Source organism: Leishmania mexicana, chromosome 16 (assembly GCF_000234665.1).
Source record: "Leishmania mexicana MHOM/GT/2001/U1103 complete genome, chromosome 16".
Taxonomy (NCBI): Eukaryota; Euglenozoa; class Kinetoplastea; order Trypanosomatida; family Trypanosomatidae; genus Leishmania; species Leishmania mexicana.
In genome coordinates this window covers 265,000-289,333 of record NC_018320.1, presented here as the reverse complement: position 1 = coordinate 289,333, position 24,334 = coordinate 265,000, and the positions used below count along the sequence as shown (strand labels likewise).

Genomic DNA, 24,334 nt, shown 5'->3' with positions numbered 1-24,334 from the left:
TGTGCGGCTTCTCAGTTGTTTGCTTTCTCAGCATCACCTCCATCTACATACCTATCCGTAAATCTCGGCTCTGTGGCCGTGCGCGTGCTCGTGTGTGGGCTCCGGGACCTGCGACAAAGGGAGCGGAGCATTTTCGTGTACGCACCCCGTGTACGTGAGGAGCACACACACGCAGACATACGCAGACCGATCCCCAACGACACAAGAGGCAAAAGGGGAAAAGGGAAAGGGCTCGACGAGAGGGCAGCGGCGGAAGAGGAACGACACACAGTCGCCTTTGCTGGAGTCTGTACCTGTAGCTCTGTCGTGTGCGTGTATTTCATTCCTGCTGTGTCTCTCCCTTGCTGTGTCGCCGGTCTGTCGCATCTAATTTCTCTTCGAGTAGTGGTTCTCTCGTTTCCCTGTGCGTGTGTGTGTCTGTTGAACGGTCTTGCGTTGCTTGTCGCTTTCGCCGTCCGGGCTCCTTGTACGTTCTTTGTGCGCATCCATTCTCCTCCGTCGTCGGCACCGTCGGTTCTTGGTTGTGGTGTGCGCGTGTTCGGGTTTCGGCCCACACGCGCGGGACTGCATTCCACCGCGTCCTTTTCTTTCCTTTCTTTTAATTTTGTTTTTGCCTTTGTGCTTCGCATTCTCTCGCGCTCACGCGCTCCATCTCTTCCTGCCATCGTGGCGATTCCTTGCCGGTTGGCCCTCGCGTGCTTGTGGTACTCGTCACTTGGCGTCCTCCCCCCTCGCCCACCACCACGGTCCTTTCTCGTGACATCTTTGCCTCGCGTTCTCAGGACCATTTTCCTCTCTCTTTTCCCTCTACTCCGTGCGCGCGTGCGTGTGAGCGGGGTCTGATCGGCTGTCCTGCTTCACTCGCTGTCGCGCCTGTCATGCTGGAGAAGTATATCGCGGCACTGCTGGTGCCGTACTTGTCCAAATACGTTGACAACATCAACGAGGACAAGCTCAAGGTCAACATATGGAGTGGAAAGGCGACGCTGAATGATCTCGTGCTCCGCCCGGAGGCGCTGGATGCGCTGCTGAACTCCGTGGCCGACGAGGGCGACGACTGCAGCTGTGACGCGTCCGACCACACAGCGCCGTCGCCGAAGTCGAAGCCGCAGAGGCCTCTGCTGCCCATCAAGACGTACCGCGGGATCTGCAAGACTGTATCTATCTCGATCCCCATCAAGCACCTTCGCTCCGAGCCCGTTGTGCTGGAGGTGGGGGAGGTTTTGGTAACGCTAAAAGGTGCGCATGCCGGTAGCAGCGATGCAAGCGGTGCGGCAACGGTGGGCAGCAGCAGCAGCGGCGGCGCCAAGCGGAACGTGAAGGCAGATAAATGGGCTGCAGCAGCTGCGGCAAAGGAGAAGGAGCTCGACGCTTTTGAGGCGGAGCGCAAGCGCCAGCGTGAGCAGGCGGAGCAGCAGCAGACAACAACGCTGCCCACCTCCAGCAGCGATGCGGCAGAACAGACAGGAAGCGGCGGCTTCTTCTCGCGGCTCGGCGAGCTGGTGGTGAATAATATTATCGTCAAGGTGGGTACGGTGCACATCCGCTACGAGGATGAGTCGACGGAGACGGTGCTCGGTGCGATTCTAGGCGGCGTGCAGCTGCTGACAATGAATGAGTGCACGGCGCAACCTATGTTCACCGATCCCTGCAGGCTGCAACGGATGTGGAAGCGACTTGTGTTCAACGATTTGCAGGTCTACTGCGATGACCCGACCCGCGTGCGGGCGAACGCCGCGCTAGGCCGAACCTGGTTCTCTCAGATCGATGACTGGCAACAGTGGTACCACCGCATGCGGCAGCGCGTACGGGATGGCAATGTTGCCTTGTCTACCGTCCTTGGCCCTGTGTCGGGCACTGTGGACGCCAAGGTGGTCTTCAAGTTGTGTGTGCGCCAGCTCCTCGAGACACCGTTTGCGGATGTGGCGGTGAAGTTGCAGTACTTGATGGTCAACCTCACCCGCCCACAGTACACAAAGATCCTGGAGACCGCGATGCTCTTCACCAACCAGGGCGAGATGTCCCAACTGCAGAGGTCTCGGCCGCGTGTGCCGGTGCTGGGGCACGCGCGTGAGTGGTGGCAGTACGCCATCGGCGCTGTACGCACCGTAATACGGGAGCCGAAGCGGGCGAAGCTCCTCGCGCAGGTGTCTCAGGTGTGCAAGCAGGACTACCAAGTGCTCTACCGAGATGTTGTGCGGCACACAGAGATGACGCCGGAGAATAGGAAGGTCTACCGCTTTGTGACGCGGGTGATGACCGCTGAGGACATGAAGGCGGGCCGCAAGTCCGTGTATGCGCAGATCGCGAACGAAATCCAGTTGAGGCGGAAGGACAACGAGATACGCAAGGCGGAGGAGATGGCGAAGCAGCATCTGACAAGCATCGAGCAGCAGCAGCGAAATCCGAAGCGTGCCTGGCTCAGCTGGCTGAGTGATCGCAGGGGTGCGTCCTGTACCCATGCCACCGCTGCCCAGAGCGACACCGCAAAGGAGATTGAGGCGGACGAGAAGCTGTTCAGGTCCATCGAGCTCGATTACGGGATCAGCGCTGCAGACGCCGAGGCCGATCATACCGCCGCGGCCGACCTCAGCAGTGCCGGCAGCGGGAGGAGTCTGCCACCGTCGTATTGCTGGCTGCGCGCAAGCTTCGACCTCCCGCTCACGAGCTACCGCATCGACACGGAGAAGGAGGAGTCTATTACCCTCAAACTGTTTCAGCTGCGCGGCGGGGTCTCGTCGTATAACAAGCCAAACTCGCTGTTGTTCTTCTTCCGCACCCAGAACATCACCTTGGCGAATCCCACCTCCTTGCCTGCGGCGTTCACCAGCATCAGCTCCAAGGCCGCCGCAAGCTCGTCAAGCTCCTGCGACACTCTGGTGCCCTACCTCATCGAGGGCGTGCAGGTCGATCGCCAGGCTTTCAACTCGAGCCCTAACGAAGTGCGCGTCGCCATGCGGTCGCTCACGGACATGGATAGCGGCAAGCATTTATCGCCCGACGCACCCACGATCTACGACGTGATCAAAGTGGGCAGAAAGGAGCGGCGCTTGTCCTCGCTGACGCCGGTGCTTCCGTCGGGCACTCGCGATTCTATCGACAGCGGCAGCAGCGGCAGCGAGGAGGGCAAGCAAAGTACACAGCACGACTGCGCGACGCCGCTATTCAGCATCACGGGATTCCTGAACCCGGTAGAGCAGCCGCTGCCCGACACGTCGGTGGACGTGGCAATCAGAGTGCAGCTGCTCCCGCTGCGCGTCGTGGCAGATCCGCGCACTATTGAGCAGCTGATCCGTTTCTTTTCACTGCCGGCCGGGATGGACGTGTCGGGCTTTGCTGAGTCCACCAAGCAGGCGGCGTCTGCTGTCGGGTCGGCGGCGACGCATGAGGTGCGAGCTGCCATGGCCAAGACCAAGGGGCTGTACGTGACGGTGGACGCATCGGCACCGGTGCTCATCCTGCCCAAGAGCCTTAGTGCAGATGTCCGGGAGCCAGCCCTGTGCGTCTCCTTGGGTCGTGTCCTCTTCAAGGCGCGGCCTCTCTCGGAAGCGGAGAAGAAGCGGCGACTGCAGGCCGCCGTTGCCATCACAAGCGGCACGTCTGGCTCGCGTAGCAAGGCGCTGGCGCGGGTGGCTGCGGACGATGAACCCGGCAGCCTCACCAGCGCTGCTGCGGCCGAGGAGGCACTCTACTACTACCCGCACAAGGCGAGCTTCTCCAAGTTTTACCTCGAATTGACAACCCTGGAGCGGGCGATGCGGCGGCCGCAGCAAGGCTTCTTCTTGGTGCCGGAGGTTTCAATCGCGGCGGACGTGCTGCAGCGCATCGATGACTGCAGTACTGCTCGTGAGGCGGTGGTACTGCGGCTGAGGGTGCCGTCGCTGCGAGTGGCGTCTTCGGTGCACCAGGTCTACCTCATCACCACCATGATGGATGCCTGGCTCTCTAACCTACGATCACCTGCTACGGCGTCCAGTCGAATAGGCTTGCCAGGAGGCAATCGTAGTGGAGGCGGACCTGGCGACACGGGCATGACGGCGGTGTCACGGCTGAACATGGAACTGCTACGCCGCAGGCCCGCTGCGTTGGAGGGCGGTGAAACGCACTGGAGCGACGCGATGGCGAGTACGGGGGATCGCAGCAGCGCGGATGCAGCAGCCAGAGGTTCCCCAGAGTCGGGGTACGGCTCTAGCACAGCGTCACCGGCTCCGTTATCTCCTACCAAAGCAGGGATGCTCAGCAGCAGCCCTAACAGAGACGCCGTCGCGCACGCGACTCCAGAAGGCAGCACTGACCTGTCCGTGATGCGGCTCGAGCTTCTCGTCGAACGCCTAGGGCTCGACGTGCACGACGACGACCCGAACACGCACGCCGTGTCGCCACTGCCCGCTTTCCAGGTGGAGTGCGGGAGCGCCGAGCTCATCCTGGCCGTGCGCAGCCTTTATAAGAAGGTGGTTCTCTGTCTGACGAAGCCGCGCATCGCTGCTGCTCGCGACACCGACTTTCCCATCTTCTCTGGCGGCAGGGTGCGAGTGGACCTTCTCCTCCCGGAGGGCGATGCCCCGACGGCCGTGGCACTCAGCCTCGACTCTGCGCTGAACGTGTGCGTCGGTACACCGTGCGTCGAGCTACTGGAGACGGTTATGGACATAATGCACCTCATTCTATCTGCCATGGATAGCAGCTCCCACGGCGTCGGTAACGGGGTGAACGCGAAGACTGCGGCGCTGTCGGCCGCCGCGACAGCGGATCATCCGGCGGACCGGGGTCTCTCTTACCGTGTGCCCACCACCAGAGCCGCCGCCTCGGTGGCGGATGACGGAGCCAGCGCTAGTGAAGACCCGGCGCCGTTGTGCTCAAGAAGCGTCGCCAGTCGTATGAGGGACCTCGCGTATCAAGTGCAACTTGTGCAGCAGCAGTGCTCGATGCGGAACCAGCACGTGGCAGACGTCTTTGTGCGCATCCTCGGGTCTATCACCGTCACGCTGCTGAACCGCGCCCCCGGGAGCGACAAGGATGTGCCGTTCGCGTCGGCCAGCATCCGCGAGGTAGAGCTGCAGATGTCCAAGTACACGGTCACAATGGACCTCTCGGGCCATGTCGGCGAGGTCTCAGCCAGCGTCCTGGCGTCAGTTGGTTTGGCAGAAGCCAACCGCACGCTACTCGCCTATCGGCCCCCCTCTGCGGACACGAATGCTGGAGGCGGTGCTGCGGGGCCGTCGAAGTCACCGTCGACGTCGCCGTCGCCTGCAAAGCAGGCCGTCGTCGATTCCCCATCAGCGTCGCCAGCGACCAGTGGCAAAGCCGGAAAGGGCGCTGCTCACAGAAACGGCTGCAGCCGCCGGCGCTCTACGAAGGGGCTCGACGCGGATGCATCCGGTCAGAAGGCGCACATACGCTTCAGCTTTCGCAAGAGTCGGCCGGCCATGCCGGTCTTTGCCGAGGTGGATGGAAAGCGGTCTCTGGTGAATGCGCAGGAGCTGCGCTACTCTAGCGCGATTGAGCTGGATGTGGGGGCCAGCACCATCACCGTCGACCTCCACACCGTCATGATCTTCAAGACGTACTTTACGGCGGGACTCTTCTCGCGCATCAGCTGCTTGGCGGACCGCCCCGTGTACAATGGCCGCACCCTGCCGCCAACTCGCGAGGGCCCGCGGCTGCTCATGAGTATGCGAGTGGTGGTTCGTGACACTCTCGTTGTCCTCCCGGTTGATCCACGTACCAGCGACAGCGCCGCCACTGCTGCCGCTGCCACAACCCATTGCTTCTGTGCGTCCCTTGGCAACCTGACCCTGCAGAACAGCCTCCGTGCAACAGAGGGGCAGGAGGCCATGATCGTCTCGCTCGGCGAGGTGGGCATGTGGCGCGAGGAGTTGGGTGCTTCGCCTTTGCGGTCTTCGTCACAGCCGCGTGCGAGCAGCGGGTCTCGGAATGCGCCGCCGCCGGTCAGGAAGCGCTCCCCTCTTTTGCCTGCAGAGACGTACCTCGAGATGACCGTGCACACCGCGCTCGATCTTCAGTCGGAGGACCCGCCCCACATCGACATCCACAGCGAGGACGTGTCGCTGGAACTGCGAGAGACGGACTTGGTACAGCTAGTCACTCTGCTGCGCCAGAACCTCACCCGCACAGACCCGGCCGATATTGCCGCCTATGCGTTGGAGACTGCCGAGGTGCGCCAGATGGTGCTGGGAAAGAGCGACGAGCCTGTCGCGGCGCGGGGAGACAGCACGAACGTCTTGTGTGGTGGGGCGTCGCCTGCGGTGGCAGCGGCGGTGGCGGTTGACAGCGACGGCGGCGCTGGGGGCAACCACAGTGGCGATCTTTGTATGTCGATGCGGCTCGGCAGAATATCGATGCTGCTCTCCGACGCATCTGGAGAGGCGGCGAGCAACCCTATCGCCGCGTCGTCGTCCCGCTTTCAGTTGCAGAGCACAGGCGTTTCGATGTCGGTCGCACTGCCGTCCAACTGCGTGGGCGTGCGATGGAAGAGTCTCGAGCTGGACGACGTGCGTGACGACAACCGCGCGGCGCTGGTGTGGTGTGAGGCAGGCTCGCTGCACTTCGCTGACTCGCTCACCACACACGACATTCTTATGCGCGACTTTGGCGTTCGACGCACCGCCCTGCGCAGCGCCGACGCAGAGGTGGAGTCGATGATGGGCTCCGTGGCCTGCAGCGATGCAAAGGACAGCCGCGGGCACAGCAGCAGCAGCAGCGTTGGCGCGTTGCCAGACTTCTCTACGGGTGCCGCTGCTCGTGGCCTGAGCAGGCGCAGGCCTGTGGAGGTGAGCAGCGGTGACGGCAACTCCCCGGCCAGCACGCAGCTTTTCACCATGTCGGTGCTCTCGGCCGACTTCACACTGCGCCGCTTCGCCGTCTCGGACCAGTGGCGGGCGCTCTTCGATCTCGTGTGCAACGAGGCGGTGTTCTCGGCGTGGACGGCATCCCAAAAAGGAATGACGGCCGTCATCCGCGCATCCCCTTCGGCGGGTGACGCCGGGGGCAACAGTGGAGGTGGGGATGTGGCACCGAAGAGCGGGACCGCCGCCACAGGCAGCCGCAGCGGGATGCGCGTCATCGTCACCACCCCTAGCGTCGTTATCCCGTTCCTGAACTCGCGACGCGAGATGCTCATCGAGGCGCACATCGTCGCCCTCCTCGCAGATGTGGTGCAGCTGCCAACCGTGAAGCAGGTCGCTGTGAAGGTGCGCGAGCTCAACGTGGTGGACGCGCGCTCAGGCGAGAGGATTCTTTTCAAGCGTTCTTCCTGCGGAAGCTCGTCCTCTACCGGTGTCGCCGCCGGCAACGCCCTTGCACCAGCCCCGGCGACCCAAAGTAACTGGGGGGACGATTGGGAGGAGGGGGACCTGCCGTCCTCACCGCTGATCGCCAGCGGTGGCGGCGCTGCGGCCGACAGTGCAAGCAGCGCGCCCGGTGCTTGGGCCTCAGCCACCGCCGCGCCCGATCAGGCCGAGGTGCTTCAATTCACGTTCAAGTCGGATCCGGTGGCGAGCATCAACAAGATTCAGCTCGGAATCGGCGAGCTGCACGCGCTGGTGTCGATGCCCATCATACAGGGGCTGACGGACTACTTCGCCTCTCCTGTGGAGCCGGTGGCGGAGATCGCGAGCCTTGGCGTGATGCGGGAGCAGCGGGCCCGCATGGCGGCCGCCGCCCAGCAAATGGCTGCTTCCTCTCTCCTTGTGCTGAACGTCCTGTGGCACCAGCCACGCATCATCCTCGCTGGCGACGCGATGCAGCTGCGACGGCGGTCTGGAAATCTGGAGATGCGGCTCGGCGTCATGCGGGCGGCGGTGCGAATGAACTCCAGCGCTGCAGCGCTGTCGGTGGTGGTGAAGGTCCAGGAGTACAGCATCCCCTCGTTGCTGAAGCGGTCCGCGCTGCGCTTCGCGTACGAGGCGAATCGCGGGGTGGAAATGATCGACTTGCAGATGAAGCGGACAACGGCGCTCTTCCACCCCGCAGAGGTAGAGCGGCTCGTGCGCCTCGCGCAGCGTAATGTGCTCATGCCACGCGACGTGAACTACTACGGGGCATACGAAAAGGTGGTTGCGCAGCAGAGCGTTAGCCCTTCCACACCCGCTGCCGCACCGATGCCGGCTTCGGCACAGCAGGGCTCGGCTACACGCACATCGCGTGCACCTCAGGCGGAGGGCAAGAAACCTGCCAACGTAGCCTCGTCGCCACCAACCCCCTCGCGGACTGTTAAGGTGCACATCGACGGCTTGCTGGTCGCTGTTCACGACACCGCTGGAGTCAACACGCACACACTCACGCTCGCGGCGCTGGACACCGCCGTCTTGCCGAACGGCAACGTTGCACTTACTGTTCCGTCGCTCAGCATGCTCGACCAGTCGACGGGCCACTGCATGCTGCAGAGCGAAACGGTGGCTTCTCCAGCAGGCTCCGGCGCAGGCAGTCGCACCGCACAGGCGGCAGCATCAGGAGCGGCGCCTGCGGGGAGCGGGAGCGGTGGCAAGTTGAGCACCGACGCAGCTGCCAACGCTAAAGGTGACGCTGCCGTCACCCCTGCAGAGGCCGCGCTGCGTGTCGCCTTCCATCCTGCCAACCGAACGTCCGACGTCCAGCTCGGTGCGGTGCTTGTGACATTTATTCCACAGAGCATTGGCACGCTCGTGAACACGCTCCTCTCCGTGCATATCCCCGGCCCTGACGAGCCGGACACCGCCGCCTTTTCCGCTGACCAGCCGATCTCTGCCATCGCGACTGCACGAAGGAGCGACAAAGGTGGCAAGAGCGCGACAGGCAGCACTGCCGAAGCCTCCACCGCTGCAGCTGTCACACATACCTCGACTATGCCGTTCACCTTCAAGGCCACACTGGTCGAGTGCCGTGTCCGTTTCTGCCAGGGCGACCGCGAGGTGGCCATGCTGCATCTCACACGCATTGCGTGCAGCTCGAACTCGTACCCGAACGGCGCCAATAGACTCACCGTGACGCTGGGCAATCTCTTCATGGTCGACAGCACCAACGTAAACACGAACTACCGCACCCTAATATACCCGTATGAGGACACCGAGGCTGGCGATGCGCCGGCCCCAGGCGCGAATCCGCCAGGCAACGCTGGCGTGGAGATGCGCAATCTGGTGGAACCGGTAGATGCGCTGGTGACGTACGAGGTGCAGACGAGTGCGCCGCCCACCACCAGGCTCACAACAAAGTCCGGTGGCGCCAACGCCGCTGAGTCGACAGCGCCGACGTACACACGCCACATGAAGTGCCGCGTGGGCAGTCTCTTCTTCGTTCTGGTGCCTGATGTGGTGCGCACCGTTGTGAGCCTCGTGCGCGAGGCCCAGGCGCACATCTCCGACGGTAATCGTGATAAGGCGTACACCTACGTCTCGGACCGTGCCGCGGAGTCGATGCGGCGCAGGAGTGAGTCAGAGCAGCTGATGGAGATCGATGTGATAGTGCGCCGTCCGCAGGCGTTTATGGTCGACAAGCCCACTGCCACCATGGGTGTGCTGCTCTCGCCCGGCAGCCTGACCGTGAGGAACCAACTGGTGCTTCCTAGTGACGCCACCGCCGGGACGAAAGCGGACTCGACAGCGACCGCCGCCCCCTCTGCAGCGCCGCCACAACTCACGGGACCGGAGGGGAAGCTGGCGGCGATGCCACGTGAGGTATTTGCTGTGCAGGTGCGCACAATGGGGATGCTGCTGCAGGGCGCCAGCTGCCTTCAGAAAGACTGCAACATCTTTGTGCAGTTTCAGCGCACGCTGCCGGCTCCGATGGACTCATCCACAGCAGCGGCGGTGGCGGTGGCCACATCGACCGGTGCCGCCACAGCGAAGGAGAGGAAGACGGCGAAAGGGGATGCAGGGGACGGAAGAGACGAGGCGACCGTACAGCTGCGATCGATGCTGAAGGTGGATGTGCCGATGCTCTCCATGATGCTCACCCCCGAGCAGACGGACTTTGCCATGATCGTTCTTGGAGCGTTACTAAACGGGACAGAAGCCAATCGTACCCCTGCGACGACGACGGGCGCCCCAGACGACGGACGCTCCAGCGCGCGCAACGCGGTCGCGTCCTCGCCGTCAGAAGAGAAGACTGACGGGCGGAACAGCGGCGGCGGCTCTGCGCCGGGATTACATATACCGCGGCCGCCATCGAGCCTGAGCCGCACAACTGCCGACGGTGCTGGATCTCCGACGACGGTTGTGCCAGGGGCCAGGCCAGGCGCGCAAAAAAGCGGCACGACGGCGAGGGCTTCCTCGTCGGGCGTAGGAAGACCGCCATCTCGTGCAGCGCAGTCCGTACCGCACTTCTACACGCCGACGCAGGGGTCCCCGATCACGTCCTTCACCCTCATCGCCCATGTCGGTTTCCTGCAAGCCGAGGTGGCCGATCTGTTCCGCATGCGCGTCGAGGAGGCGCGAGTGCTCAGCACCGACGTGACCACCACCGGCAGGATGACGGATGTCCAGGTCGACTCCATCTATGTGCAGCACATCGGTGCCGAGGTGGAGGCGCCGCAGTCGGCGGACGCAGAGGTGTCGCCGTCGTCGCAGCTCGGCAAAGGGTGGCGCGTCGGCGCCCCTCGCACCTCGCGCATTCAAGAGATGGTCGACGTCCTTACCGTGACGAAGCTGCACATACTCTCTGTGCAGCCACAGCCCGTTGTCGATGTGGACGCTGGCTCCAGCATGGTCGAGAACACCATTAGCGTCTCCGCTGGTGTCTTCAACTTGGCCGTCTCGCCGACAATCCTCTTCGACACACGCGAGGTGCTCTACCTGCCCTTCTGCTACAAGGTGCTGCGCGTGCCCATTGACCCGATCCCGATCCTGAGCCTCATGGATGAAACGACCACGCTGCTGGAGGACGTGGTCCTGGATAACAAGCATGTGCTGCTGACAGCGAGCCGCACGCGGTGCTGCTACGTGCTGAACCTCAACAATCACAAGCTGGTGCTCACTGGTGCCCCGTCTGGCCAGATTGTCTTGTGCGAGGGTTGCGAGCTGACCATCACCAACGGCACCGTTCACATTCCGGGCATGTACACGATCGGCTCGTACGTGAGCTTTGCGCCGTCGACGGCGCTCTTCACAACCGACAGTGTGACCTTTGAGAAGGAGTTCTTGAACCTGTCGAACAGGTCTTTCTACAGACCTTTCCTGTCTCGACCAATGGTGTCTCCAGGCGGTAGCGCGGCGCGGCGCGGTAGCCCAGGCAGTCCGCAGTCACCTGTAAGCGCGTGCGCCTCCAGCGCCGCGGCACGGACAGAGATCTCGTCGATGGACACCCTGGTCAAGTCAGCGGCGCCACGCGTGCCGCATAGCACTGCCATCGAGCTGCACGACCGCACCGTTCGGGTGCTGACCACATTCTGCTGCGACACGATGGAGGTGCAGATGCTCTCGGAGGAGGTGGTGGATCTCTCCGTAGCGCTGTGCATGCAGTGCCGCGTAAAATTTGCACAGGACAACGAAAACGAGCAGCCGGCGCGGCGGACCGTGTCGGTGCAGCTGCTCAACGTCCGCTCAGGCGAGGAGGAAGAGCACATTTTGCTGCCGACGGACATGGCGCTGAACGTGAGCGGGGTGGAGAACGTGAGTGTGTCGATAGTGCTGGACTCGATCGAGTTCTGCACTCGCGCGACGCTGTTGCGGTCGCTTGTGGAGCTTGGCAAAGATTTCGGCGCCGCCTTCATTGAGGAGACGACCGTCACGCGTGTGACGCCGCGCATCGAGTACGAGACCCAGTCACTTGACCCGTTGGTTCCGGTGCTGGAGGCTGGCGAGTGCCAACACTGCGGCCAACGCGACGCCTACCTAGCGCCTGCAGCGAACAGGCCCGGCATCTTGTGCTACAAGTGCTGCACCGGCTACGATCACGTTCCGGCGATGAACTTCTGGGTTGAGGTGCCGCTGATCGACGGGATTGTATTCGGGTCGAAAGGCGACATGGCCCATGTGTTTATGCGGAACGTGCTGCTCTCCGTCGACCCCTCCATGGACCTGCGGCTCACGCTGCGCGCGTCGCTGTACGGCTTCAGCAACACCGCGGCGGTCTGGGAGCCTTTGGTTGAGCACTTCGATGCCAACATCTCTGGAAGCGTCAACGTACATGACTACACGGTGCGCACGGATCGGCTTGACTACGTGGTGTCACCGCAGAACATCCGCCTGCTGAGCGGGATGGCGGCCGACTACGGCGCCGCCACGGCGCTGCAGAAACAGCTGCGCAAGCGGTTCCGTTGGCAGAAGCAGCTGCGCACGCAGCAGACGGCACCGTGCCAGGGCATGCCCATGTACGTTGACGCCGCCTTCCTTGAAGAGGAGGTGCGGCTGCAGGAACAAGAAGAGGGAGAGGGCGTCGTTCAGGACCCGAGCATGTCGGCGGAGTTGACTCCGTTCCGCCCACTAGGGGCCGCTGCGGACTTGTCAGGGGAATTCAGCGGCGCAGCGGCGGGCGTGGTGAACATGTCCATCTTTGACGCCCTCTCGGCGGCGAACCGGCGGCTGATCGGCGCTGCTGCGGCTCGGCAGCCGAAGCGCGTGTACGCGCGTGTGTACGTGACGAACAACTGCAACGTTGTACTCTCCGTTGGCGACCGCAGAGTCGCGCCCCGCGGCGGCAAGCTGCGTTTCGCGGCCAGTGAGACATCCGTGACGATCCGCCGCGAGGCAAAGCCAGACGAGCCGCAGTACGAGGGCTACGTCACCAGCCTCTCCAACCCGGCCCTGTACGTGCAAACCAAAGACATGGTACTGGAGACGCGAGTGGTGCTGAGTCAGGAAGAGGGTGTGCGCCACCTGCGTCGCACCGTTACGATGGTCGTCTACCCACTGCACGTCTCGCGCACGATCATCTGTTTCGAAAACCGACTGAGCTGTTCGTTGACGTCTACGTCCAACAACCCACCGGTGCGGCCGGGGGAGCGCTTCTACGTGGCACCAAGGGTCGACCTCAACACCCCTATCGTGGTGGAGCCCGTGAACACACCGGACCGGGTCGAGTACGAAGCTGGCAAGCCTTTAGCAGAGCCGCTGAGCGGCAGTGTCTCGCGCACCCCGGCAAAGATGCCCACGGTGCAAGAGGTACTCTGTGGCGCACCTCTCACTGTGTGCTGCAAGGCCAAAACAGCCGCTGCCAAGTTCATGACAGTTGTCGTCTACGTGCGGCAGGAGGAGATGCGCGGCGGGGTGCCGACCTTTGTTATCACCATCGAGTCGCGCTTCCGCCTGCGCAACAAGTTACCGTACCAGCTCATTGTGAACGTCATTCCAGACGCTGGTGGGCTGCTGGCAAAGGGGAAGACGACGTCGCGGCCGGTGCAGCCACTCACGAGTACCGTGCTGCAGGTGCGCCAGAGCGCCGACCTGGGGCTGAATGGCTACACCTTGAACCAAGTCACGTTCATGCTAGAGGTGCGGCAGCGTGGCCGTCGCACCGCGGCCGCCGACGCGTCTGGTATCTCTGCGCCATCATCGCCCAAGGGGCAGCAGGAAGAGGCAGGAGAGGAGGAGGTCTTCTCTACGCTGATGCCCGTCGTCGTGTCGCCGGACAAGCCTTTCGTCATTCTGCGCTCGCAGTACCGTCGTCAACTCATTATTCGCGCATTGCTTGTCACCAACAACTGCTCCATCATGTTCTCCACGCCGTACGTCCTACTGAACCACTCACCAATCCCGCTGACGCTGCGGGAGTGCTCGCGGAGCGGGGAGAACCGGGTGTACGAAGCTGAGCCCAACTACAGCGTCCTGAACGCCGAGATGAACGCAAGCATCGCTGCCTGCCCGATGAAAATCCGCAAGAGCGAGGACTTTTTTGTGAACCTCTATCATAAGGAGTACCGCGGCACCTGCGTCCCCCTGCACGCACAGCAGCGCGGTGTGGTCGTCATGCAGCAGTGCAGCTCCAAGGCGGGCAGCAAAGAGAAGTCGCCCGCGGCCGCCAGCAGTAGCAGCAAGAAGGGCACGGCGCCGTCTGCGCATATACCCGGCCCGACGGTAATCCACCTTGCCTACTCTTCTCAGCTGGACCCGAACGGGTCGGTGCTAGTCGTCATCACGCCGCGGTGGGTGCTTGTGAACCGCAGCCACCTGCACTTGTACGCCGCCCCGTCCACGTACAGTGGCATGACGGCGAGAGAGGCGGCGGCGGTCACGGAGGTCATGGTGGCGGCCCAGCAGAAGCACTCTAAGGCAGGGGATGGCGATGTGCTGCCGCCGACGGTGACGCCGATGGCGCAGGAGGACAAGGACGCCATGAAGCATGCTTTGCAGGAAATGGTGACGGAGGACAAAATCGTTTTCCTCTCTGATGCCCCAACGCAGGTGATGGCGTTGCCGCCGCATAGCGCCACCCCAATGCTCGAGACCCCCTTGTGCGGGCCCGAGATCGGCTACAATCTTCACATCTTGCAGAGCCCGCTGGCCCCGCTCTACGGCACCCCGATCGGGATCGAGAGTATTCACAGCGAGCTCATCATCGCGTACAAGCCGCTTGCAGACACCAGCGGCCGCGCCGCCGGCGTGGACGTCCGTGGCGCCAGTGGCATCGGTGACAGCCGTGGCCCCCTGCCGCAGCGCGACCGCTTCCTCGAAGTGTCGATTACGGCGCGGGGCTCCTACACGTACGTCGTGCTAGAGCTGCCGGAGCATGCGCCGTACCTGCTGCTCAACCGCACCGGCTACACTATCAACGTGCGGGACACCGCGGTGAAGAGCAAGGGCCGGCTCATGGGGCATGCTACCCCTGGCCACGGCACGGAGCTGTTCCTCGATCATACTGTAACGACGCTGATCCAGCTGGAGCTCCTCAGTTCCGACGGTCGTCGGCAGCTGCACGAGGTGTCCTTCGACGTTGGCCGACCTATGATGCCGCAAGAGATGAACGCTGCCTCCGCGTCGGCTGCGGGCGTGCTCTACACACTCGGCTTTGGCGGCAACGGCCAGCAGATCATCGAGATCACGCCGGCCAAGGCGGCCCTGCCCATTGCCTACGTAAGCGTCGCGGCGCCGCCCATTCCGATCAACGTACTGCTCAACATGGCTGTCATGACGCTGTCGGTCGTGATGCCGAGCATGGATGTCTTGTTCTGCGCTGTCACAGACGTGCGCTTCAGCTGGGACCGTCAGAAGGACCGCGAGATGACGAAGCTCAGCATCGAGAACTTTCAGGTGGACAACCAGACGGAGGTGTCACCGCGGTATGATTCGTGTCTCCTGTCGCTGCGCACGTCCAAGTCCACGGCGGCCGCATCCGGCTACCTGGAGCGCATCCTGGTGCCCGCCAAGGGCCTCATCTGCCTGGTGGAGGTGCGGCTCGACGTGGTACCGCTGGCGCTGCGCGTGTCTGACACGCTTCTCGTGGCGATCGCGGGCTTTGTGCAGGCGGTGCGCAGCGGCGAGGATGCGCCGCACTCGATGCAGTCAAATCAGAGTATCGTGGCCGGCAGCGTGAGCACGGTTGCGTTGCAGGAGGCCGCCGCCGCCGCCTACGAGCACTGCCCCACACCGGCAAGGCTGTTTCGGAAGGCACCCGTGCAGATCGACGTCTGGGCCTCGCGGCTCACGCTGGAGCGCTTCATTGTGAACCCTATCGTTGTCCGTGTCTGGCTGACCCGTGACGTGGACGAGCACGACTTCTTCCGGGAGAACATCAACTCGAAGGATGCGGCGCTACTGTCCATGATGCTGCAGTCGTGCGAGGATGTCACGGTGGCGGCGCCGGGCATTGTGACGGCGAAGCAGACCAGTCGACTGGGCATTTTCGTTCAGTGGGTGGGCAAGACCTACACGGACAGGCTGCTTGCCCAGCTGAAGGGACTCCTGCTGCAGTACGCGTCGTCGCTGCCGCTGATTGGCGCGCCGCTCAAGCTCGCCTCCGGGTTCGGCAACGGCGCCGTTCGCCTCTTCCGTGAGCCGATCGAGGGCCTCTCGACGTCGCCGTCGGCCTTCGCGACAGGGCTGGCGCGCGGCTCTGCCGGCTTCGCGCAGGAGTTTGCCGGCGGTGGCCTCGGCGCCGTCTCGAACATCACCGCCTCGTGGTCGCGGCTGCTCAGCATGAGCAGCGGTGTCTCAGAGCGAGAGCGGCGCAAGCAGAACGTCTTCACCGGATTCGCAAAGGGCATCAAGGGGGTGGTTCAGCGTCCGATGGAGGGCGCGGCCGAGTCGGGTGCCGCCGGGCTCCTCAAGGGCACGGCGCAAGGCTTGGTGGGCGTGCTGGCAAACCCAATGTCGGGGCTGCTCTCGGATATGTCTCGGGCAACGGGCACGTTGGCAAAGCTCGTCACGGACACCTACATCCCCAAAACGCGGCGGTTGCGGCCGATCCGCGACTTCCACGCCAACGGCGGCGTCGCCCCCTGGCGGTCTCTGGCGTCGGTCTACCAGTATCAGCGCATCCACATCAGCACTGGCACCTGGTCAGGCGCTCATCTCATCTCCAGCGTCGACGGCCCGGAGTGGTACCCGTCGCAGCGGGAGGGCGCCACGTACGGCAAGAACAAGACGCCCATCCCGGAGGACCGCTGGACGCTGGACCGCTACAACACCAACTTCATGGGGTGGACGTACAGCACCAAGTACTATGGCATTTACACAGACCGACTGACAGACGAGGTGCGGGTGCGGCGCATGCGGTGGACGGCGCTGATCCGGCCGCTGCCGTACTCGCGCGTTGCCTTCTACCTACGCGTGTGCCCTGGCATGGAGACGCAGCACCGCCGCACGCCATCGTCCGCCTTCGCCAGGACCATCACGATGCCGCAGGAGAGCACGATCGGGTTTACGTCGCCTGGTATGCTGCAGGCGACGACGGTGGAGCAGTTACAGGCGCGGAAGAGTCGGGGGCTCGGCCCACAATCCTCCAGCCACGTGCGGAGCCGCAGCGGCAGTAAGATTAGCGTCAATTGGCCTTGGGAGAGGTCGTCCTCGAAGTCGCAGCGCGCCAACTCCGAGTTCTTTACGGAGGAGGAGTACATGGAGAAGGCGCAGACGATTCACGATCTCTTGCGCAGCTGGACGGCGGTGGGCCGAAACGCGGGCGTGAAGGGCTCGATCCTGCGCACCCACTCGGGCATGCCCGACGATGACGACGAGGCCGACGAGGAGCTGCCCGACGCGGGCCAGTTGAGCACCGGTGTGAGCGAGTCACCTGCCATTGGTGTCGGCGAGGGCGCTTCGGGGAATGCGACGGGCGTGGCTGGCCGCAGCATGAGCGCGTCACGCGGCAAGAGAAGGCAGATGTCGATGCACTCGCGCAGCAACTCGGAGCTCGACCCGGTTGCGTCGCTGAAGCTGCCGAAGAGCAGCCCCCAGCGCACAAGGGACGGCGACAAGCGTCGCTCTCACAGCTGGTGCAGGAGGGAGAAGAGAGCCGAGTCTGTCGCTTCAGCATCGGCTGAGGAGTCGCCGGGCTCCATGGTGCCGGTCCCCACGCCCTACGTCCGCAGTGCCAGTGGAAAGATGCTGCCGGTAGACACGGCCAGCTCCGTGGCTCCGGTTCCTGGCGCGTCATCAGCCCCGTTGCCGCGCACGGCAAGTAACGCGAACGCGCCACCGCCGAGCACGGTTGTCGAGGTGTACGAGTACCAAAAGAAGGTGTCGTTGCTGGGGTGGGGGAAGCGACACCTGCCGCCCAATTTCCCCGCGTGGCAGGATGTCCACGGCCACGAGGTTCCGAGTCGGCATGAGATACGCGCGCCGGCGGGGTGGGTCTGGACGACCGAGTGGACCATCATCGGTGGCGACCGCGACGGCTGGACGATTGTGAGCCAGGAGGAGCGCAATCTGCGGCGTCGCACGTGGCAGAGGCGTCTGCTGAAGCAAGTCGCTTCTCCTCCACACGAGTAAGGCGGGGGGGGACAGGCGAGCAAAGACGGTGAGGTGAAGGGTGTCTACCCTAACTACCACGAAAGGCTTCAACCACGTTGTCGGCGGCATCCCAGACGTGATTTGTCTTGGTGCTCCCCTCCTCTTCCTCCCCTGGGCATTGCCTTTTCTTTATCTGTTGCTGGGGTGGTGGCCATCGTGGTGCCATCTGGTTATGTGTGCGTGTGCGTGAGTGTCTGTGTGCGTTGTGGGCTAAAAGTGGCGTTTGCCTCGCCCCCCCGACGTACTGTATCGCTGCCTATTCCGATGTCTGTGCGTACACACGCACGAGCTAACAGTACTCTGTCCGACGAAAACCAAAGTCGCTTGCATGTGACGAGGAGGGATTACATGGAGCGGTGGCCGCTCAAGAGCGGCCACGTCGTCCCCCTTCCCTCCCTCTCTCTCGCGCGCACACACGTGCTTGTCTTGTAGTTCTTCTGTGGTGTCGGCTCGGGTGGCCGCCACAGCGTCCTTGCGCTGGCACCGTCTTCTCTTCTCCCTCACACCGCTGTCATGGGTGGGGACCGACAGGGGAGGGGGAGAGAGGCGGCGCGGAAACGGATGGCCGCGGTGCGCCTGGCATGCGGAGAGCACCCTTTACATATATATCTCCCTCTCTGTTGCACGTTTTCCGCTCCTGCCCACGTTCCCGCATGCGGGCATGGTTGTACGCGCACGAGTATGTGCGTGTGCGTGTGTGCTTCACCGCCTCGCACGCGGCACCACTCCCCTCACTATCCTCCACGTCCGCTTCTCTCCGCCCTCTCTTCGCAGTGGCTATCTTCGACCTGCCTCTGAACGCACACACGCACCCGTAGGTTTCATGGGACGAGGACACACCTGCGTACAGCCTTATACACGTTACACAGATACAGAGTCATCGCTTGACGCGTACACACGGATATACATCACACACGCAGCGGAAAGGAGAAGGACTCCACAGTGGCGCCACTTGTGCGACAGAACGGACATACGCTCCCACAGACACACATTAGGACGCAGTGTACAGCAGCAACACCGTCATCGTCGCCGCCGCTGTCTCTCTCTTGCCGTGGAGCCGCACATCGCTTGCCAGCCTCGGGACCCTCTCCCTCCTCCTGCGTGAGCTTTTCTCAGAGACATTGCCAAAATGCCTTTGGCCCCGTTAACAGCGGCGCCCTGCGACGTCGCCGGGACTCCACCAGCGCTCTTCGAACCACGCAAGCAGGAGCCGATGCGTCGGCACCGCCCCTCCGGCAGCACGCCGGATCGCCTTCAGGAGACGCTGCGAGCTGACGCAAGCTTACCGAGTGCGGCACCCACGCTACAGAGCGTCGGCTCATCATCGTGAGGGAGGCTGAGATCAGGAGGGATGCGGAGCGGAATGTGCGGCACCCCTCCCAGCACTCCGTTCCTTTCACTGTCTCCCAACCCCTCTCCCACTGCTGTCCCCCTCCTCTCTCCCCTCCTCACCAGTTGAAGGTGATGCCCGCGTGCACGGGTCGACAGGAGGAGGAGGAGGTTAGGGCAATGATGGCTCGCGCGCCTGCCTGCGAGGTGCGCCGAGGCGTGTATTTCATGCCCTATTTCAAGCCGCTCTCTCTCTCCCCTCGTGTGGGCTGCATCCTGTGACGGGGCGCACTCTCTCCTTTACGTGTTGTGTGTGCTTTCCTTGCTTTGTTTCCCTTGTACCTTCCCTTTACGTTCTACTCGCCACCCTGAGGCAGTGCGGCGACACGGCATTGATGCGGCGGATGGGGGATTTGGAGGGAAGCCGGGAGGGGGTGGAGACGACGATGATCACCTGCCCCCCTCCACGCCCATTGCTGCTGGCGGGCCTCTCCACTGCCGTGCACGCCCCTTCCCCGCCCTCCCTCCCTTTCCCCGTCCTCCCTTCCCTCCCCCTCCCCTCCTCACCCTCTCTCGTCCCTCCTCCTTAGTCAGATTATACGGCCGATAATGTGGGAAGAAAGGCGTGGGCGGGCGTGGGGGGGTGCGGGGGAGAGATGGGGTGTGTGGTGTGTGGTGGTGCGTGGGAGGGAGGGGGGGGGGCTAGGTAAGACGTGGCGAGAGACTGATACACAGAAAAAAAGGAGGGCGGCGGGGGATGTGTGCTTGCGCAGAGTGCCATGCCCTAGACACACAAGTTTGTGGCCGACTGCCGCGGTTACCACAGCTGCCAGCTTCCCTTTGACCATCCTCATCCCCTTCGCGTGGACACTTGGAGGGTTCACCTATGCGTATGCTGCGATGGGTTACATGGCGCACACGGAACTGTGCGTGTACGTGTGGCTGACCTACATGCTTTTCAACTGTATTCTGATGTTTGCTTTCAGGGGGGAGGGGGATGGCCTCTTTTAGATGCATACTGGCTGCTGGCTGACGAGAAATAGGGGCAACGTCGAAGAAGTGTGTGTGCGCGCCTCTTCTCCCTACTCCTCCCTGACACGCCGCCGCTTGCGACGTTTTATTTGGTGGTTGGGGGGGGATCCGAAGAGGAGGAGGTGTGTGCGTGTGTGTGTGTGCGCGGTTGTCACGCGGCCTCACAAGGTGAGATGAAGTCCCCCTAAACCTAAGTCCCTTTTACCCCTCAACGGCCCCGCCTCCACAGACACAGCCACCAACACTGACTGTGCGTATTGGTGTGTACGTGGGTGCACATATTCAGCTTCATCCGTCATCTACCCTTAAACCTTTCACCGACACACGCACACACACGCGCACACAGACGCACACAGCGCTCACGGCAGTTCCTGGGGCGCCGCTGCTTCGGCTGCCTCTTCTCTCCCCTGCGGGAACTTTCCTCTTCTGGTATGTCTTTCTCACCACCGTCTTTACACTCTCCTTGCCAACCCGCTCGACTCCTCGCTCTCTTCTCTTCCTTCAGAATGAAAGCATACACACCGGCAGAGACGTGACTCCGACGTGCACCTTACGCAGAGCGCACTCCCCTCCTCTGTGGCCGTTGTCTGCTGCTCTCTCCCCCCTTCTCTCTCTCGTACCTCCCTCGTTTTCTGTTTGGTGGTTCGCACCCGTGCTTCTGTCTGCCCGTGTGCGTGTGCGTGTGCGCGTGTGTGCGTGTGTCCATCTCAGAGCATCGACCTTTTCGTTTTGCTTCCTCATTCACCTCCCCCTCCTCCCTCCCCCCTTACACACACACACACACACACACACAGAGACGTGCCCATGCTTACCATGGCGCTGTCCTCTCTCTATCCCTCGGAGCACCGCACTCTGCGCGTGCTCGAGCTCGCCTGCCCCGACTCCGACGCAGACCTGCGCGAGAGCTGCGCTCACCTCGTATCAAAACGTCGCATGACGATCGACGAAGCGATCGAGTGTGTGAAGAGCGAAGCGTTGAAGGGTGGGAGCACCACTGGCACCGTGATCACGACGACGACACCGTCGCTGGCAAGAGCTACAGCAATGAGTGCAACGCGAAGCGCCGTGGCGGCGCCAGCCGCAGCTTCAGCAGTCTCCTCGTGCAGCCCGGCTAGGTCATACCTACCACCGCCGCCCTGTCCGCATCCGCGCGCTTGTGAGCGCGAGGGCAGCGACGCTGGCGCCGGCAACGTCGGGACGACTTATTATCAAGGGTCCCGCTCAGCGCGCACGCGGCCTTCGGCGGCCAAGGAAGGCACAACGACCGCGACACGCGCGGTGCCGGTCTCGGCGAGATCAACGGCAGCACCACCGTTGGAAGCGGACCCGCCTCACGAAAATTGCACACAGGCTCGCAGTACAACACGCCGACGGTACACACAGGGGGTATCCGCTCTGACGGTGACGCCGCCTGTGGAAGAGACGAGCCCTCAAGCGCTAGTGAAAGGGCAAAACGGAGACTGGGTCTCGGATGGTGCGGCTGAGGGTGTGACCGGGTCGGGAGCGGATGCGTCACGCTCACATAGCCGAGGGCGACTGGGCCAGAACGACGGTGAGCTGGGCGATCTTCGCGACGTCTCCGCGCCGATGGCCGAGGGGCAGCTCAATGAATCGAGCGCGCCACACATGCTCGCACCAACGGCAGCGCGTAGAAGTCGTGAATCGGCGGCGGCGGCGTTCACCACGAGAGCGCCAACTGGGTCGAAGCCAGGGCGAGATGCGTACAGCGGTGGTGTGGCGACAGCTGCAGCTACTCCTCCGTCTACTGGGACTCTTCTTCAGAGACGGCCGCTGCCACCCTGCTCTTCGGCGGTACCCTCTTTACCCTACACAGGTTGCCGCGAGGGCGCAGCGGACGACAGCGCACCGCGCAAGGCGGCGGAACGGGGGGACGCAGATGACGGATACTGCGGCGCTGAGCCGCTGCTGTCGGAGCTGAAGCAGACCACGGCGGAGGAGCGCGCCACCTTCGAATCACAGCAGGCTGACATGATGCACTACTGGTACCGCGACGAAACCTCCATGTTTGACGACTGCCTCTCGCGCTACGGCCCCGGGCAGGTGTTGTTCTTCATGACGAGCATGACCGGGGAGCGCGCGGTGCGGGACCGTTGCCGGCTTATGCAGAACTTGCTCTTCATCAAGCTCATCCCACACCACACCATCGACATCGCCGATAGCGAATTTTTCCACCGACGTGTGCGAAGACTGTACACGGGTGCAACCACGAAGCACAACATGCCAGAGATGCCGCTCCTTTTTGTGGACACGACGCTGATCGGCGACTTCGTCACGGTGCAGGAGCTGGAGGACTGCGGTGAGCTCGACGCGATGATGATTGAGGCAGGCTGCCGAGTGCTGCGCCGGCGTATCGTCGAAGCGCACCAACAGCGGCGTGCTGGTCTCGCGGCCGTGCCTCTGCTGCTGCCCGTGAGCACGAGTTCTGCGGCAAAGAGCACAGAGTCAGGGACGCCCTCTTCAACTGCCCCTGTCGGTGCTTCGAGGCCCAGCGTAACGGTGGGCCGCTGCACTGTCAGCGATGGAGGCCAATTATAGCGAAGGCCCTTGCGGCAAGGCGGGAGCCACGGGGGCAACGCATGCTTGCCACCTCCTCCACCCGAGTCGAGGAGGCTGATCAACACGGGCAATGACGGCGGTGCGGATACGGTGCCACCCCACTTGACCTCCTCCTGCGCCGAGCAGCTCAGCTGTCATCAACAGCGGCTCCCGCAACCGTAACAGCGCCGAGAGCGCGAGTGAAGACCAACTGAGCCGCACCCCACCGGTGCCTACCAGAATCTCATCACGCTCGCCGGACTCTCCAGCCACGATGCGGCAGACCGACACGCAAACGGGAAGCCTCGAGAGCACCAATGAGGCACTGAGGCCCGGCTGCACTCGACGACGGCTCAGCCGTCGCGAGTAAGAGTCCGCAGTCGACGACTGCAGTGCTGCGCGCAGGTGTCAGCTAGCAGCGTCGTCTTTCCGCGAGCCAGGGTGTCAGCGCTTTGGCGTCGGCTGTGCCGTGCTTACTCTCGTTGTGATCAAGGGACCGCCTTGGCGTCGATGGCGTCGTGCCTGGTTGTGTATCGCAAGTGATGGCGACGCTGCCGAGAAACGCTGACACCGGCACCCGCAGTGCGTACAAGGGATCTACACCCCCCCCTCTCCCCCGCCTACACTCCCAACGACGGTTTTGGAGGGCGCGGGCGTGTAATGCGTCGCGCGCGCTCGTTTTGGCGCGTTGCTCGCATTTTGTCTTTGGCGAGTGCGTCTCTCTCCCCCCGCTCCCCGCAGGCGGGCGCTTTCCCTTTTCCTCCCCCTCCCCTCCCCTCCCCCTCCTCCCCCTAACTCAGTGTCCGTGTGGTCTCTCACCTGTAGAGAGGGGGGGGAGAGAAGAGAGTTCGAGAGACGGCAAGAGAGAGGCTTCCCACGGTTTGCAGCAACGCTTTCCGACGAGGGCAGAGCGCCCCCTCCCCTCTCCCTCCTCCCGAAGACACAGGGAGGCCCGGGGGCGCTCCGCCACAGTAAATCCACGAGAGGCAATGCGGGCAGGCGAGCTGAGATGCACACTGGCGCACTCGCCTCTCTTCTCTTCGTCGCCTCTCCGACGCCGCCGCCCTTCTGCTTCCTTGCACTTACATTTTCCCAGCGTCTCGCGTATCTGTCGGGGCGGGAGGGGTAGGTGTGGGGGCGTAGGGCTCTGGTGCATGCAGGTGTGTGTGTGTGTGCGCATGCGCTTGCCTTCTCATCTCTTGTGCTCTCTCCTCCTCCCCTCCTCCTCCTCCTCCTCACGTTGGTGTTTCTTATTCTCTTGCTTGTGTGCCGGGCAGGCATGCGCACGCACCTGCACGCACGCGCACCAGAGCCTGCATGCGCACACTTTTTCCTCTTTTGGTTTTGTGTGAACTTCTTCGTGCATCTCTTCATGTGGTTGCTTGCAATGTCGCTCGCTCTGTCTCCGCTGCTGCTGTTTGATGTGCATCTCGCAACGGAATGCGAGTGTGAATGGGCGTGCATGTCTGCGCGTGTGTGTGTGTGGGGGGGGAGAGAGATGATGACATGCGCGCGCGCGTCCGTCTCACGGTCGCCCTTGT

At 63.1% G+C, this 24,334-nt stretch overlaps 2 protein-coding genes across 2 annotated transcripts; both read left to right on the top strand.

Moving 5' to 3' along the window:
- Nucleotides 1-878: 878 nt before the first annotated feature.
- Nucleotides 879-17,855, top strand: LMXM_16_0780 (conserved hypothetical protein; the record flags this gene model as incomplete). Its single annotated transcript, XM_003873715.1, has 1 exon — nucleotides 879-17,855. One exon carries the CDS (start codon nucleotides 879-881, stop codon nucleotides 17,853-17,855), a length of 16,977 nt encoding a protein of 5,658 aa, XP_003873764.1.
- A 3,186-nt stretch (nucleotides 17,856-21,041) lies between these two features.
- Nucleotides 21,042-22,793, top strand: LMXM_16_0770 (conserved hypothetical protein; the record flags this gene model as incomplete). Its single annotated transcript, XM_003873714.1, has 1 exon — nucleotides 21,042-22,793. One exon carries the CDS (start codon nucleotides 21,042-21,044, stop codon nucleotides 22,791-22,793), a length of 1,752 nt encoding a protein of 583 aa, XP_003873763.1.
- Nucleotides 22,794-24,334: the final 1,541 nt, after the last annotated feature.